Source organism: Corvus moneduloides, chromosome Z, assembly GCF_009650955.1.
Source record: "Corvus moneduloides isolate bCorMon1 chromosome Z, bCorMon1.pri, whole genome shotgun sequence".
NCBI classification, from domain to species: Eukaryota; Metazoa; Chordata; class Aves; order Passeriformes; family Corvidae; genus Corvus; species Corvus moneduloides.
In genome coordinates, this window is record NC_045511.1 from 63,732,915 (window position 1) to 63,750,880 (window position 17,966).

At 35.5% G+C, this 17,966-nt stretch overlaps 1 protein-coding gene across 4 annotated transcripts in view; it reads right to left on the reverse strand.

Annotated features, from left to right (window-relative positions):
- The window catches only part of UHRF2 (ubiquitin like with PHD and ring finger domains 2), an 80,485-nt gene that overhangs the window by 43,290 nt on the left and 19,229 nt on the right, over nucleotides 1–17,966 (reverse strand). For all 4 annotated transcript variants that reach the window (XM_032097235.1, XM_032097237.1, XM_032097236.1 and 1 more), the window contains exons 3-4: nucleotides 17,203–17,465; nucleotides 6,352–6,570 (exon numbers count right to left, since the gene is read on the reverse strand). In XM_032097235.1, the coding sequence (XP_031953126.1) occupies nucleotides 6,352–6,570; nucleotides 17,203–17,465 (482 nt within the window). The remainder of the gene's footprint in view (nucleotides 1–6,351; nucleotides 6,571–17,202; nucleotides 17,466–17,966) is intronic.

Consider the following 17,966-nt stretch of genomic DNA (forward strand, 5'->3'; position numbering starts at 1 on the left):
AACAAAAATTACAAGTATCTAGTCTACTTTCCTTCCACTTTGGGAAACCAAACTGAAACAATCAAGGATCAGTTTTCCCCATATTGCTAGTTAAGATCAGGCAGGGAAATGGCACACAGGACAAATCAGTTACTTTTTATGTTCTCTTTTTAAAAATGAGGAAAAGGGAAGCATGAAGATAAAATATTTATTCCATATCAGAAAATAATTATGGACAAGGAAATCTTAAAAGAGTAATCCTTCAAATCCCTTCTACTCAATGGAACCTCCTCAAGATTTGTCCTCTTTAAGGTACAACAAGGAAGCATGCAGGTAAATAGTGTGGAGGAATACCTATGATCTGTGTAGAACCTGTCCATCACAACTATTCAGGAAGTGTTTGTAAAATGGAAAATTTTCTCCAAAGGGAAATGAGAAAGAAACATGAAAGAACTTTCTACAGTAAGTCAGCCAAATACTTCTCAAAATGTACTCTTCCATAGAATCACAGAATGGTTGGCTTGAAAGGGACCTTAAAGACCATCTAGTTCCAATCCCTGGCCAGGGACAGGGACACTTTCCACTAGACCAGGCTGCTCAGTGCTCCATCCAACCTAGCCTTGAACATCAACAGGGATGGGGCATCAACAGCTTCCCTGGACAACCTGTTCCTATGCCCCACCACCCTCACACTACAAAATTTCTTCCCATATCTACTCTCAACCTACTCCTTCAATTTGAAGCCATCTATCTGGCTTTCTTGAAGGCTCCCTTCAGGTACTGGAAGGCTGTAATTAGGTCACCCCGAAGCCTTCTCTCCTCTAGGCTGAACAGTCACAATTCTCCCAGCCTTTCCTAATAGAAGAGGTGCTCCGTCCCCCTCAACTATCTTGGTGGCCTCCTCCGAACTTGCTCCAACAGGTCCATGTCCTTCCTGTGCTGGTACCCCAGAGCTGGATCCAGCACTGCAGGTGGGGTCTCAGCAGAGCAGAGCAGAGGGGCAGAATCCCCTCCCTGGCCCTGCTGCCCACGCTGCTTTGGATGCAGCCCAGGACACGTTTGGCTTTCTGGGCTGTGAGTGCCCATGGCTGGGTCATGTCCAGCCTCTCACCCACCAGCACCCCCAAGGCCTTCTGAGCAGGGCTGCTCTGATCTGTTCATCCCCAGCTTGTACCAACGGCAAGGGTTTGATGCATCAAGGTACTGTATCTCATAAAGAGCTTGCAAAGAGGACAAGTACCATGGTGAACGGTTACAGGATTAACTCTGCTCATGCTCTCTTCATGAGTTATTTTCAGTCAGACACTGTTCTTCTATCTCACATTTGACAGAAACAATACATCCTGGACACCAACCTTCCTCTAGAACCCAGGAACTACTGATGTCCCAATATCTCCTGGGCAGTTTGTCCTGTACACCTGAATCATTAACAGAAAGCACTTCACACTACACAGAAGTCTCTTTAATAATATTCTGTCCTTGCGTCCATTGTATATTTTAATTCTTGACTTTTCCCCAAAACTGAAACCGCAACCGAAGAAAGGTTAAAAACCTAACCTGGAACTTAAAAACGAACAGTTTTATTTCCACTAAACTTCACTTCTAAGTTCAAACAGAGAATTATACTCACACAACGCTTCAGCTAACATGATTTCTTTTGTCCAACAGGGTAATTAAGCAGTACCCAAAACATTCTGGTTGTCAAGAGTCATTCCTGTTAAGACTTGTGAGATTATTCACTAAGGCTGTGTATCACAAAAAGAGCTATCTCTAGCTGTAGAGACTAGGGAAAGCAGTACAAAGAAATGCTTAAGAAGTTCTAGGGATCACCTCTACAGATTCATCATCAAAAATCCCAGCAGACCTTCCAGGCCACGCAAAACCCATCTTGATTTGAAACAGTGTTATTGCTTCAAGAGGTGTTCTCTTCATTAAAGGAGGTGACCAGCTCCACTGAAGTCACAAGGAGAAGAGGAAAGGGGGAAATACTAATTCACCCTTTTTCTGGTTTTGCCGCCTAGAAGAAATATGCCACTTTTACGTCTGTGCAAAAAAGCTGCAGGCAAGGTCTTTAGCAATTAAAATTCTTATTACTAGGATACCTGCTGAAAGAGCATGAAAGTTACTTGAAAAAAATGGGTCCAAGTAAATATTGTTAATATTTCACAGAGCATCAAAACGATGTCCTCCCAGATCAACCAGCAACAGTCAATGACACGACAATAAAATAAATAAACCAGGATGTTACTTCAGGTAGAAAATTACTCTAGTAAGGCATAAACCACACTGACGAAAATTTCAGACCTACAGAAGAAACACTATGAGAACTACATTACTGGGCATGCATCAAATTACGACAACAACTCAGACATGATGATTATCACAATATATACTGAGAGTGATAGGAAGTATGGTATGGTTATTTTCCTAAGTGTCAAAACAAGGTACAACTGCCAATAACTTTTTTTACTAGAGAGAAATCCACAGAAGCAGAAGAATTCTTGAAACTGTAAACAAAAAAACCCTATGCACAGCTTGTTTCACTCACTATTACAGAATACCTCACTATTCTGTGAAGTGTTTCATTTCTGTGCCTTTGCAAAGCTGTAAAAACAAATATATGTATGATTTTTAAAAAATCAGAAGTTAAACATAAATGGAGACTCTTGTCCAAAAGAAGTAAAGGAAGAAATTAAACGTAAAATCTGTACAGGTAGCATAAAGATAATTTTAAAACATCATACTACATTCTGAGAATAAAACATGCTAGATATGAATAAAAGGAGTAGTAAGATGATAAATATGAATGAATTCCATAACAAAAAAAAAAAAAAAAAAAAAAAAAGAGGAAGACAAACACCAGATCTGGCAGGTTACAAGAAAAACACAGTAAGAATATAAAAAAATTAAGAGAAAGTAATCTGAAAAATAAATATTCCTCCTTTGGGAGCAGGAAGGCTCATACAAAAATCTACAGAACTAAAGGATGACAAATATGAACACGAAAATTTAGGACCCTTCTATTACATTCCTTTACAGCTGCATTGGTGAAGACATTCAGTAAATATTCACTCATCTGAAGAAGATATGAGTGAACGTTTAATGTTCACTCTGTATAATTTATATCTACATTCTTACACATCTCCAAAGGCTTAAGCGAAATACAAGTCTTGGTATTGACAGAGTCCTTGCTGAACTCAGACTTTTCAAGGGTTTAATGAAGAAAACTAAGATCTAATTTTGTCTCTATCTTCAATTCTAGTAATGAGCAAATGCAGAGCATCATTTGATTTACTTTGATTTGATTTGGTACAGTGAATTTAAACATATCTGCTGGCTCCAAGGTTAAATTGTGAACAGTTAGCCTCAAAGATGACAAGTCATATTATTCTGGATTACAAACAAGTGTTGTCATTATGAAATAGAACATGATCCTCAAAGACAAAAACAGAGGATATCTACAACCGGAGATGCAACTTGCCAGTTAAAATCAGCTCAGAAGTACCACAGATACTCTGAACTAGGAATCTCACATTCAGAGATGCTGAACTGCAAGTACGCACACACAGTCATGAGAACCCTAAGGTCCTATTCCATGGTCAAAGCACCGCTGTTTCCCTAGTATTTGCATCTGAGACACAGTAAATCCTGTTTGGTATGTTTTAGACATTCTGCAGTAACAAATTTCAGCTGCAATGTGAATACTGCACAAATGAGAATTAATGATAAGCGGTCAATTATTCTGCATAATGATGTTTGTCTCTCCTGTTCAGTCTCATCCTCTCTTTGGTAATATTCTCTATTTCATATATACTTTCCAGAAGATGAACTAATGATGACAGACTGTACAGGAATTTTCCTTTGGGTTATGACTACAACATGAGTAAAAGTAACACCAAACAAACACACGTCAAAAGGTGCACCAAAAAAAAGTATTCATCATACGTTCTACTAGCTTCAAAGCATGACCACAAACAGCACATTCGTGTTATTTCCTGTGATTATGCCAACAGCTTCATGAAACCTTTGTCAAAAGCAACCAAGATCAATAAATCAAACCTTTAAATATCACATACAAAATTGCTTCATACAAAGTCTCTTTGATATAATACCACAAAGGAACAAAAGTCCAAGTGATGAATATATCTGATTCAAACCTAAGAGTTCTGCCTCCCTTTTTACTGCCTGCTAAGGCTGTTCTTAAGTAGTGCACAAAAAACTAGTCATTAGCATACAATCAACTACTCACGAACATATAATCATAAAAAATTCAAAATAAATTTCACCTGTATTTGAGACAAATAGTTAATGCTAACATAATGTTAAGAACTCATAATCACATATCAGTATTATAGAAGAGAAAATATTAATTATATTATTATGGATTAAAATAATAACAATTTCATTATGATTCTAATCTAAATTAATATATTTCTATATTATTTTATATATTATATAACATTATTTGTATTATATATTAATAAAAAATGAAACCTTGAGATTGGTTTTTAATTTGCAAATCAACATGCCTGAAATTCAAAGCAATTATTTTTGCATGTTCCTTACACAAATTTATGAATACTAGGAGATTTGTCTTGTTCTTTTACTACTAATTGAGAGGAATAAGTTGGGTAGTACAGATGATACAGAATTATTCTTTGATAAATTTAAGAAATGGCAGGGTTCAGTTAACCTTACTTTCTGCAACAAGTTGATTACTGCATGCATATACGATCTATCGACATTTAAAGGAAACCAGAGTTCTTAATTAGGAAGAAAATTCTCTGAAATATGATTCAATTTGAAAAATGGACTTAAATTCATCACCTTAGAATAGGTATTTGTCAACTGTGTTGTTTTCCCCCGCAATTCCTTTCAGAGGATAGTAAGTGTTAAGTATCATGGGGAACCCCAATGTACCTGCCACAGTACTGACATTAAATAATTATTTAAAGTTACCATCTTCTAGTTTCAAGCATAACTACCGGTTTATTTAGATATAGAAAAGATTACCCTATAGAGTTCCAACCAGAATTCTTTACGAGCCACCTTTTGCCAATATAAAACATATTTTGATTATCCTATTTTTAATAGATGGGGAAAACTCTGAAAGAATGCACATAGGCAACAGTTTTAAAATATGTTATCAACAGACATTTGAACTTCAAGTAAACTGCTGTCTGGACAGTTCTATTTATAGAAGGTCATGAAGCCCATCCCTGACTCACCAAATGCCAGAAGCACTAAATGCACTACAATGAAAATCTGCATCTCTCTATTGATACTGCCCTCCATTTCTTAATCTCTTCTCTCTTTCAAGTTAATAATTCAAAATATCTACCCATTTTTTTCTAGCTTTATATTTCAAGTTTGGGGTTTTTTTTGCTTTGACTACAAAAAAAGTCCATGTGCGAGCTTTACTTAATAAAAGATGATCATAATGCACTGAGATTGTCCAATAAAACTCCTATAACTCTAAAAATAAAAACCACTCCCAAAACAGACTCTCATTTACTTGTATGCTTTACCAAGTCAATGTCTTTTCTATTTCCCAGTACTAGGTAAGATTGCACTTTTACACAAAATACTGAATTAGACCTGATTCACAGAGACTTCTATGTCTCTTCCAACTAACCATGTCCCACACTAAGTCTTCCTATAGATACAATGTTCTCTTTTCTTGTAAAGAAAACTACAAGGTATGCTAATAGTCCAATTCATTTTCAGGAATACACTCCCAGAACAATGATAACACTCATGAGTGAATGTGGGACATGCCAACATTAAATCAATCACTGGTCAGCTGCTCATCCCTAAGAAGGCAATAACACAGCTCACTGACAGTAATATCTTATGGATATCTTCAGAAAACACTGTTCCTTAAGAACTGTACGGAAACTTTAAAATGAAACAGTAAAACAAAGCAAAGATATTCAGGTAATTTTAGTCACCATGAAAAGTTGCAGTTCCCACATTCCACAGCTCCACGCTTTACTTACTGGAGGTTATAATATTATATAAATATTTTATTATTTGAAAATTTATTCAGCCAGTTTGCAGACTTATTCAAACTGTTAGAGATGACTCATACTCAGTGAGACCCAGGGGTTCCCAGTTATCTAAAAAATTACTGGAACACACTCCGATCAATCTGACCTTATGGTTGCCTCCAGCAATCTCAGGAAAAGTAAAAATTCCGACTCACAGTTAAGTCTGCACACTGTAAAAACCGTGCACCGTAATTCTGTAATTCACACAGCTGTGGAATGAAAGTATGACATTAATCTAGTGGTGACTAGCAGATAAAAAACCAAACCAAGCACACTTCGTATGATATGTAGAGATTTTCTGAGTTGGTCAAGCAAATCTTACCCCAGCAGAATTTTAGCATGAACCTCTTTGTTAGTCCTTGAGATTTCTCTCAAAGAGGTAATTTCTGCATCAAACCAAAATCCTCTTTCTTCTGGTGTCTCAACATTGTAGTTAACCATCACCACATCACCCACTTTTAGCTCACTCCACTTCAGAATGGTTCTTGCTCGGGGTCGAAGATTAACTGTGTCCATTTCTATTATGCCATTTTCTGGGTACCTTGAAAAGTAAAACCAACAACACCAATGATTATGAATCCTGCAAGAGTAAAAAGGAAGTCACAGACAACATTTTTCAGAAGTAAAAGTTTTTACATATTCTTTGGTCACATAAGAACCACAAAATCTGACCTTATATCCTTTTTTAAATATAGCTTTCCTCTGAATACAGACTAAGAATTTGTCTCTTCTCAGATGGGAAAAACAGTCTCCATGAGTTCTCAAAAAAAAAAAAAAAAAGTAAATCTATATGCACTTCTTGATAATTTAGTGTTATTTGACACCACTATAACTAAAATCCCAATGCAGGAAGGAAACCTTTTCGAATTTGAGATGCTTTTCAGTTTAACACTACAGTTTTCTTATATTCCTCTGAATGAGGCAAATATTACTTGATAGTAGAGCCTGTATTTGCACATGTGCAGGAAAAACAGCAGAATATAGACATGATCAAAATACTACTTGCGAAAAAAAGCTAGCCTGTAACAAAAAGTTAAAAGATGCTACAGTGAAGCTCCTTTTTCATGCTGTGTGTAGGCAGATAAAAATCTCCCATCATTTAACTAATACTACATGAGCTCACAGAACAAATTGACCAGAGAAAATGAAATTGAGTCTACTGCAAATAAACAACTGCTATTAAAATTATTCATTCTCCCTTCTCAGCAAACAATGCTGAGGATAATGTATCTTAAGTCATATTTTCATCATGCAGTTACTGGCACTTTACCAAGAGCACTCACAGTTAAATTAATATACCTTTATCAAACAGCATTGTTAAATTGTAACGGCAAAATCCTACTCTTACTAATAAAAGTATGGCTCTACCTCTTTCCAACATGCCTCCCCCTGTAGTGAACAAGAAAATTTCAAGGTCTTGGGAAAATCACACATTGTAACTTACTACAGGAAGAAATGCTAAAACTGTCATTAACAGCATGAGACTCTGACAGACTATAGCCCAAAATCAGGATGTGTACTCCTGAACAGTTGCCTGAAAGCCCACCAATAAAATCAAATACATTTTAGACAAGTTCATCTTGCTTTGTTTTGTGCCTTCTATTAAATCTAACACACCAGTTTGCTACTACTGATGGCAGGGGGGGTGGGCAACAGGGGAGATTTATTGATTGTTTTGTTTAAAGAAGCATGAACCCCAACAGTTTAATAGTGGGTGTACTTTCAGATAAACTAATGGCTAAGTAATAGAATATATCTCTAACCACTTACGAAAGTTAAATACAAAGCCTGTTTTTTCACCAACATTTTCAGATCCTAATTATAAAATTACGCACAACAGAAGTTATATCATACAAAGACAGGTGCTTGGGATCAAGTCGTTATCAAAACAACAGTTTCATATGATGTAACTCTCCACATTTCCTAAGGTTTTTTTGCTCATGTTGTTTCCAAATTCAGTGCATACTAAAAAGCTAACATTTGAGGTTTTGCCTTTATGTTGTGCAACTTTCTCCTAAAATAATTACCATACCACTCTACTATATTAATTATTAATATTTTAACTATAATATCCACAAAAACCACAATTGATTTACCTACAGGTAATAAGACAAAGCAAAAAACAGCTATAGAGGTCATGCCTATTTTATTGAGTGCCCAAATAACATCACATTACTGTACAACAGCCTACTAAATCTTAAGACAGCTACATTTGACCTACTAATCCGTTCCAAAAGTTTTACAGTAAACCCCTCCTAAAGTTTGTAGAAGACAAGAAGCAGAACATAGTAAATAAACAATAAATTTACTTGAACTCTGAAACCAAAATAGTGCTTAAACATAGGAAACTTAGAGAAGATAGATCAAAAATAGACACCATTTATGTATACAGTGAAATAATCAAATAAAAAGTACATATGGGATTGTAAAAATAACCAATAAACCTTTTACAATTTCCCATGTCACTGTAAAAAAAAAAAAAAAATCAAAATATGTGACTTACAAGAGTTTACATTCAGAGAAACTTCACCTTCACCTGAAAAATCTATTCTCTTCTGAAAGTAAAATGTCTTCAGCTTCTGTTTTAACTGGGAGAGCTTTGGACAAACTTTTTTTCCTAAATTCAGATTCATGTTATCTTTTCCACCTCTATATAACATAGAATGGAATCTTTCCTATTGTACTGATGAGGAATTTCAAAGATTGTCATCATTAACAATGTCTCCACTGTTGCTCTTGGTAATAGCTCATGAAAAAATCCCAAGCAAAAAAACTGCCTATTAGCTTGACTAGAACAAGACCACTTACCGAAAGAAACCCCCAAAATCCTCTTTTATAAACAGAAACTAACTGTTTTCCAAAGGAAGAAAAGGAAGGCTGACTCTCCACTGAGTGCATTTTTCCTCTAATCAACTGGTCAGAAACACATGCTTAGAAACTTCAGAAAAAAACAAGTGAGATTTCTTTTGCCATATTTCAACTTTCTTTTGTAAAGGGTTCCAGACATTGAATGTTTTTACTGCCTTCACACAGAGTGAAAAGTCTTCATAGTTGTTGGTGAATGCTAGGAGCGATTTAACCCTTCACTTTTGTCTATAACTGATACCTTAGGCAGAATAGCAGAAGCAGTATTTGTCACAAGTTTTGAGTTAGGCTAAAAATTTCACAGTTAAACTCTGCATGTTAAACTCAGTACCACTATTCATTATTACACTAATAAGTAAACAGTACTTTCACAGTAAACTTGTGCCCTCAAATGTGTCTAATGCCACAATTTACTTAAATATGGAAAAAAAAAAAATCACACTCACATTAGAAAATTCTACTACCTCACATTCATTTTCCTGAAGTTTACCATGCCATTTGTAAAAGTCACGCATTAATTTAAGACCTAATCTCTTAAATATGCAAGAATAGTATTTAAGCATAGAATCACAAGATAGGAATATGTGGGCTTATGTAGATGAACTAAAATATAAAGAGAACAAATAGGATATTTTAACCTCAAGAATTAAGTGAAAATTAATTCTTGCCCACTCTGGCAAGCTTTAATAAAGGACTACTGTGAGACATGAACATATGCAGAAAGTGTTTTCTCATTTATTTAGTTACTTTCAAAATCCTAAGATAACACTCAAGAGAAAACAAACATTTTCACAGCAATGTTTTACTTAGACTAGCATAAATTTGGTCCAGTTGAAATGAAGATTACAAGGCACAATTAAACCTTTAAATTTAAAACAGTTGTGGACTGTTTCTTGGTTTTCCATGTTTTTAGGACATTTGGCAACTAACATTGAAAAAAGGAGCTGTAACAGCAAGCATAATCATAAGATTTAAATGAATATTGCACATAGGATGTCTCTATTTACCCCTAATTTAATTCTTCCCTGTAATATTTCTAACACCAGCATAGCAAGGATTTCTTGAGATTTCCTATCTGTGTAGATGCTCCCCATAGCAAAGAATTATTCATGAAGTAACAATTCCAGTATTTCTTAGCTATGGTCAGATGATTGGCTTTGGTTCCTAAAATGCTCAAATATTATGACACATCGTAGTTCCATGTCAAAATAAACTTAAGTCTGCTCAGCTTACTGAGACCTTGCAACATTACCCTCTAAAACTTTTCCCAGCTGTTACTAGAACAACTAGAACTGGAAAGATAAGGTTCTGGGAACAAAAGTAAAGACTTCCTCATCCACTCTCCATACTCATATAGCGAGGAATGTTAGTGCAGATGTACAATTTTAAAAATAAATTTCCAATATTAAGAAAATGAAAGTGTAATTTATTTTCTCAATTTAAAGATTCAGAAAAGAGTCATTTCAACCCTGGAATGAAGGAATAGAAGGGCAAAAACAAAAAAAGAAACAAAATGGAATTAACTCCTAGAAGAGGTAAATCTGACTGAGAAGGTAGACCTGAATAAAAACTAGATTCCCACCATCCTGATAACCTGAGGAAAAAATGAGTCCAGTTTTGCTGAAGTGGTTGAGAAAGCCAACACAGTGTTTGAAAAAACACTACACTGGAAGACCATGTAAGCCACAATTATGAATGGGGAAAAAAAGTATCACTGGGGTAGTCGAGCTGTGCGCTTCCAAAAAACCAGTAGGTCTGATAATTTGTTGTTACAAGAAAAATAAGCAATATATTTCAAAAGGCAGACTGGAAGGCATAATGAATACCAATAAAGATAAAAATCAGTCACATGGAACATAAACAAGATTTTGAAAACCTTACCTAACAACTAATAATTACACAATTAAGCTGCTTAAACACTGAGAAACTGTATTAATAGACTAAAGAGAACAATCTTACTTTCCTAATTACTTTAATTCTGAATTTCAAGAAAAAGTAACTTCTAGTCTTACACGACTGCGCTGTGTGGACAACACGGATACCCTGAAGGGAGACAATCTGGAAATTAGAGTATCAAAACAGAAGTTCAGAAGCGTAAGAAATACATAAAACATTCAATTTTTAATACAATACTGCTGTATTATAAGTTCAAGTAATGTGAATAAAGTGAAGACCAGGTTTACTTCACTAGATAGCAGAGAGGATGACATGTCATGCGTTTACTAACAGACTTTTTTTTAAAAAACTCTCCTCAGGAGTGCAAGGAGAACACTTACAGCTAATTCAAGATAAATGAGTAAGTAGTAAAATTCAATCTTATTCTCACTGATCACACCATTTTTTTCAGTGAAGAATCAGTTTTAACCAAAAAAAAGTTTAACTGTTATTATGTTAGTTGTTCTCTCAAAACTAGGACAGCAAAGCCACCCTGCCTTAGCTCAAGTCCTTTCTAAAGAAATATAGGAAACACCTGGATTGTCACCTCAAACTATTTCCTTTTTAGTTTGCACATGGTGTCTACTTCATTAGAAATCAAATAGTTAACGCCTGTTGTCAAAACCCTGACTTTAATACCTACGATCTGACGTTAGAAAATACAGAATATGCAGTCAGAAACCCATTGCAAATGGGACACACAACCTTACAAGGAACAGACTTCTTGAAATGAAGAGCACTAGTGTGCAGCTCCCACAAAATACTTTCAAGTCTGAATGATTCTGGTGGCACTCTTTCCAGTGAGGATATATGGAAAAAAGACATCTGACACAGCAGCTCTTTTATTACTTTAGCATTGCACAATAATCTATACGAGGTAAAAATTTTGAATGAGTAAACAAACTAATCACTGATATTAGAAACTGGAAAACAAAATTACACAGCTAGGAAAAGTGGTTCAAGTAGTCACTCAGACTACTTACAAAAATGGTTTGTGACTGACAAAAGGTCAGAAAAAAAACATGTGTTAGCCTTAGGAACAGATTGTCTTAAAATTCTACTCAGCAGACAATATAGCTCTTATTCCTCTTCTGAAATTATACATAAACTGTCCAACATAAACAAAAGGAAATAAGTGCCTTATATTTAAACTACAGTCTGTAGCTCCCATCATTTTGTTATGTTTCTAGCCATCAATTTCATGTCATTCAAAAGGAATCCCTTTCCTCACCTCAGTGTCTGAAACTACAGTCAGGAATCTGATAGCATGCATCCTTCTGAGGTGCACTCTTTCCTGTATTTGATGTATGTAAAGAAAAAGTCAAATAACTCAGCTAAACATTTACAAGGATTAACTGAGAAACACATAGCATGCAAAGGGATGTATTTTGGCATTGCTTCACTGAAGACAAAACAGAATGGTTTACATCATGCACTATCACTAATGCTGCACAAAGCAGCTACCTCTCAAAAAAGCAGGGATGCTCTCCCATATTCCAGCCCGGCTGGGCAAATTTATTTGACTGATGAGTGACAAAATCCAGTAACATTCACCTAGTAAACACTAGTTTTTACATGTATTAGGAAGCAAGAGCACTTCATTGTACAGTCACACAACCACAAAACTCAATGCAACTTCACTATCAGATGTACACAGCTGGAAAGCAAAGTATGAGAAAGAAGTAGGGGCTATCTCATCTGAGAATGGCCCATACTGTCTTTTGGTCTCCAAAAATCAGTTTATCAGTAGTGTCATCTATGTGAATTTTCAGATACAATCTATTCAATCCCACCCTACTACCAATATCTGAGAATTTCACATTAAAAACATTTAGAAAAATGGACCTATTCAACAAGTCCAATCTTCAAACCATTCCTTGAGAAAGTAACAGCAAGTTTAATACTATTATCCTCTTGATGATCTCTTCAGCTGGGGATGACACTTTCAAATAGAAAGTGGTTTTTTTTGACCAGGTAGTTCTTAGAACTTTTCTTCTCATCACCTCAAGATATTCTGCGCTCTCCAACTATAAGACCGTGTCTTGCATGTTGCTTCAACAGCCACACAGGACAACTATACTTTTTTGACCTCTGTGGCAACATAGTGGGATCCTAATTTTCTTAATATGTGTGTGTGTGTGTGTGCGCGCGCGCGCGTTTACAACTTTAAAGATACGAGAGCATCATTCCACAGCTCACATTAAGCATGAAGCAACTAGTTCCCCAGAATAAATAACCGTATACTTTATGGCATATGATGCAGAAATTACCTCATGGTTTAAAATAAAATTCTCTGACTGTTATAATGCCTGAGAGGAATATCATCAGCCAAACACAATGGATTTGAAAAAAGTTACCTACACTTGAGACATACTGAATCTCTACTTGCATATAGGTAGTCATACTGAAATTTCTCATGCTGCAGAAACATCCAGCCTCCCTGTGGCTTCTGCTGAGAGCCTTCTTAAATGAAAAGACTTGATTACAAATGAATTAAACAAGAAAAGGAAGGAAAAGACATTATTTGATTGTATACCCCTAAGTCTTTCCACTGCTTTGGGGAGCTAATGATCAAGAAGCTAATACTTGCAGAATGAGAACTGTCTCCCTGTAAGTACACTATGACCACTGCTACACTAGTAACAAATACAAAATACAGTAAGTTAAGAAGGGGCAAATATGACACAGCATTGTAGGCATGTCCTTATGGCGCCACTCTGAGCTACTGATATGTCCTACTTCTGATCTGAAGTGATTCTTAAGCAAGCTGTGGTGGAGATCACCCACAGTTATCTCAGTTAACTTTAGGATCTCAGCATGTGTCGGATTCTTCACAAGTCCTTTTAAATCAGGATTTGGCTTTATGTTCAAGACAGGTTCATTTCTTCTGTATTTGAAGTCAGTTGCTGGGTGCAGAAGAAAGAGATGTATGATAGCATTTTATGAAACCTGATAGCACACCCTTGACTTCAAAGTATTTAACGACTCCTTGTGATACCCACAAATGCAAAGGCGAAATGGACATAAAGGGAATAAAGTCTAAGAAGGGCAGGAAGATGACACTTCAGAAACACACCTTCAAACTGCTACCACCAGAGAAAAACCTGCATTCAGAAATTGAATGCAGAAGATGGAATGTCACACAAAAGTTACATAGCCTCAAATGGACGCCAAGAAATTTGGTACTGTCTGAAGTTCAGCAGTAAAACTGGTACTTCGGTCCCTTCCTCACTGATGAAAATAGGGCTCTCAAACAAGCACCACACGTCTTTTAAACCTTTGCATTTATCAAGAACTGTGACTTCAATTTAATCTGAAACTGAGTTCTGTTCCTCCCAATGGCCCTAGGTTTTCTCTCTGCAGAAATATGTGGGCCTTAAAACTATTGCAGCAATTTAGTTAAATAACAGACACACAGCTGGGGTGGGGGGTGGTGGTGGAAGAGGCAGGAGGAAACCACTACAGAAACAACTCAACAGTGCTGTTATCAAAAATCACAGAGGGATATGCAGTACCTCCTATTTGTGGCAGTCACAGCAGCTAAGAAAGCTCTGTTTAGTCGTAAGTTAGTTACCCCTTTGAAATTACTATAATTAATTCTTGCCCAGAAAGGATAATTTCCCTTATTTTTACTCTTTGCAAAAACAGCTCTGTCATACTTTTTCCTTTCACATTCACTATAACTACACTATTTAAAAAAGAAATGGAAAGAGGAACAAATGAACACTGAGCTCCTCAGAGGAGGTGCACTTTTATGGAATCTGAAACTGCACACCAAAGTGTTCAAGTTTTACACAGTCAATATATCAATGATTTTTGATATTTCGATCTAGCAGCACTGCTGCTAAAGCCAGCTTTCTCACTTAAGAAAAGGACAAGTCCTGCTTCACCCTTTAAGAACAACGGCTCTAGAAAACCATAGTGACCTAGTGAGTAGAGTAGACCAATCCAATCCATTACAGGTGACCTATCCCTCAACTGTAATCTTTGTGGTGATTCTTTTTTTTCTTTTCAAACTGGAAGGATGTAACAGACAGATAAGCATCAGTTATGATTTGAGAAGTTGTGCACCTGTGCCCACCTCTAACATATAGTCCTTCCAAAGTACTGAAGTAATTTTGATGGCTTTACTGGCACCAGGCTTACGCCTTCCATTTGTAAGTCATTTTTACTCTACTTCAGATAATGGAGAGTGTTTCCGTGTCATGTAAGAATACCTGTTGTAGGAAAGACAGAGCTGGAACTATGCCACCCATGACAGCCATCATCTATCAGAGATAAAAAGAAGAAGAGCTTCTCCAAAACAACACAGCAAGGACAGACTAGAAAATGCCAAGTACATCTGGCAGTATGTACTTTGTCCAAACCTGAAAAACAAAACACCCACGCACATGTAACTGTGCAGGGCACAGTACTCACAGTGAGATATGAAGAACAGGAGTGAAGAGACAAATTAATCTATTTCTGGAGCAGAGAACAACTGTGTGTCAAAGCAGACCATGATCTTCCTACTTATCCACATCGCACAAAGAGGTGGCAGAATACAAGTGTTGTCTACAGACCTCAAAGAAGTAAACACTAATGTATGAAAACAAAGTGGTAGGAGCACAAACGTAGTTACAATAAGAATGTGCATGTTGGGTAACACTAAAAGAAAGAAAGAGAGACCCCAAAAGAACTGTATCAGGAACATCCATCAAAAACTTTATCACTCATAAGTGTACAAGTCGCACTTTCCAATAATTTTTCTTTCCAAAAGCTCTAACTTCCATTACTTTAGATTGAACAGCTTAAATGTGACTATCTTGCCACATTATGCTTTTGCGCCTTACTTAATTTTGCTGGCTAAGTGCATACAACTGCTATACACAACCACCTTATAGGAGTAGGCAGACTGTCTCCACCTGCTGAAAGGGAAATACACATAAACAGAGGTCAATGGTTTTTTGTTCAGTAAGACTATACCGAAGAAAAATCAGAACTGTTGCGAAACTTCTTCTACTTCTGTACTTCCAACTCATAAAAAATGACAGCATCTACAATAAAGTAACATTTCACCACAACAGTTACAAATACTTTCTCAGAAATGTTTGCCCATTGCTAACTTACATATATCCACAGTAATGTAAAATCATGTAATATTAAAGACAGGTCTTTGAAATCACACCATCAAAGACATTAATTCCAAGGAAAAATATTTTCATTTTGATCGTAACAGTTGGCTATGTTATTTTCAAGTATTTTTTGCAATATTCACTGAAGTATTTACATTCCTATTTCCACCATTTTAATTCTTTCACATTTTAAGTAAAAGGCTTGAAGTCACAGATATGGAATCCAAACTCAGCATAGAGTCAAAAAAGTGCATTAACTTGTATCTATTACTAGTAAGAGGAACAAAAAGTGCTTGCTCTATGTAACTCAGATTCACAGTTGCATATTAAAATATGTAAAGCTGAAATAGCTACTCTAAAAAAGTGTTTTGAAAATCAACATTTAGTTAATACTGAATATACTTTGCATCCTTCTATCTCAATCTTACATTGCACAAACTACAGTACTTTTACTAATCTCAGTGTCAAAAATTAAAAATACTCAACTCATTTAAAATTTTATTTGTTTAGAAGCTTAACTAACTGCTTTAACACATTATTACAAAAAAATTTCAGAACCATTTCTCAAGCAAATGAAGCGATGCAAAGCCTGCTCATAAATACAAAATCCTTTCAAACTCAAGGTTTCCCACCCACACATTGCAGGCTCTAGAATTTGTTATGACTAGAGAATGGACAAAAAACCCCCAAACTAACTTGAAAAAAACCCCACCCTCTCTCCAGTTCAGCATCAGTTTCAAGTCCTCAGTCACGAAGTTCTCAATAACAAATTTCTACTGTAAGTGCAAATCTGAAATTTTGTGCACAATTGCTCTATTTGGAATAAAATAAATCCAAATTAAGTAAAAAGATTTGCTTTAAGGTGAGCTCTCCTTCAGCTCCATTTAGAGGAATTCAATATACACAGGAAATAATTTAAAAAAAAATTAAAAAAACTTTACTTAAAAAACCCACAGTTAAAATTTGGTTGTATGGTTTCTTTTTCTTATGTAGAAAGGATGTATATTCTTATATAGAAAGGATATTCTTATGAAGAGAAGATATTAATACTTCACAAGTATTTAAGCATGAAAAACATCATTACTGCCAATGGATTTGCTATATCCACTAAAAAGTGTTATAAATTTTTTAGTATTTTTTTTCTTGGTTGCAATATTGAACTTGCTTTCTTTGATTCCAAGCTTCTTCAAGAAATTCTTGGTTTATACAAACCAAATAACAACATGTGATGTCCTCAAAATAGTATCAGGAGCACTTACTCATCGTACTTGATATGATAAATAGCTTCTTCATCAGTGTCCATACAGTCTGAATAAGATGTGGAAGGTGTACTGTCCAAATTATTTGCATTTTCTCTAGAATGATCTTGATTTAAGTTTCCATTAGTCCTTTTGTAAGTGTTACCACTCTTCCCTTGAGCTTTACCATTCTTATGTCCCTTTGTTGCTCGGGTAACATTTTCTATATGAGCTTCAAACCAGGCTCCAATGCTGACATCACGTGCATCCACCAATTCATTTATCTAAAAGGAAAATTCAATAATGAATTTATGCTTATTTTATAAAATACCAATTAAGAAAAAAATAAATCAGACAACTTACTATGCTACTGCTTAACTCTGTTATCAGTAAAACCACTATAATAACTAGCAGAGCTTAAGCAAGTTCAAGTAATATGCAATCATAAATACTTTTATATCCACTTTCAATATTTTATTACTCTTCCTTCATTAAAATCTAGTATAAATGTAATTTGTATGTAGTTTTAAAAAGCAATGCTAACTTTATTTTCCCCTTCAAACCTGAAAATTAGCTTAATCTCTTTCATTATCCTTTCCTCTTGTTTCACCAACTGCTCTTTATGGCTATAAAAAGCACACACAGTATTAAAATACTAGCTTACAACCGAAGGGTTTACAGACCTTCCTGAGCCTCCAACTTGGAATTATTATTTAACTTTCTACCTTTCTGTCCTGCAAGATTTTTTTCATCATTAAAAACTCAAGGACAGATGGGAAAAAAAA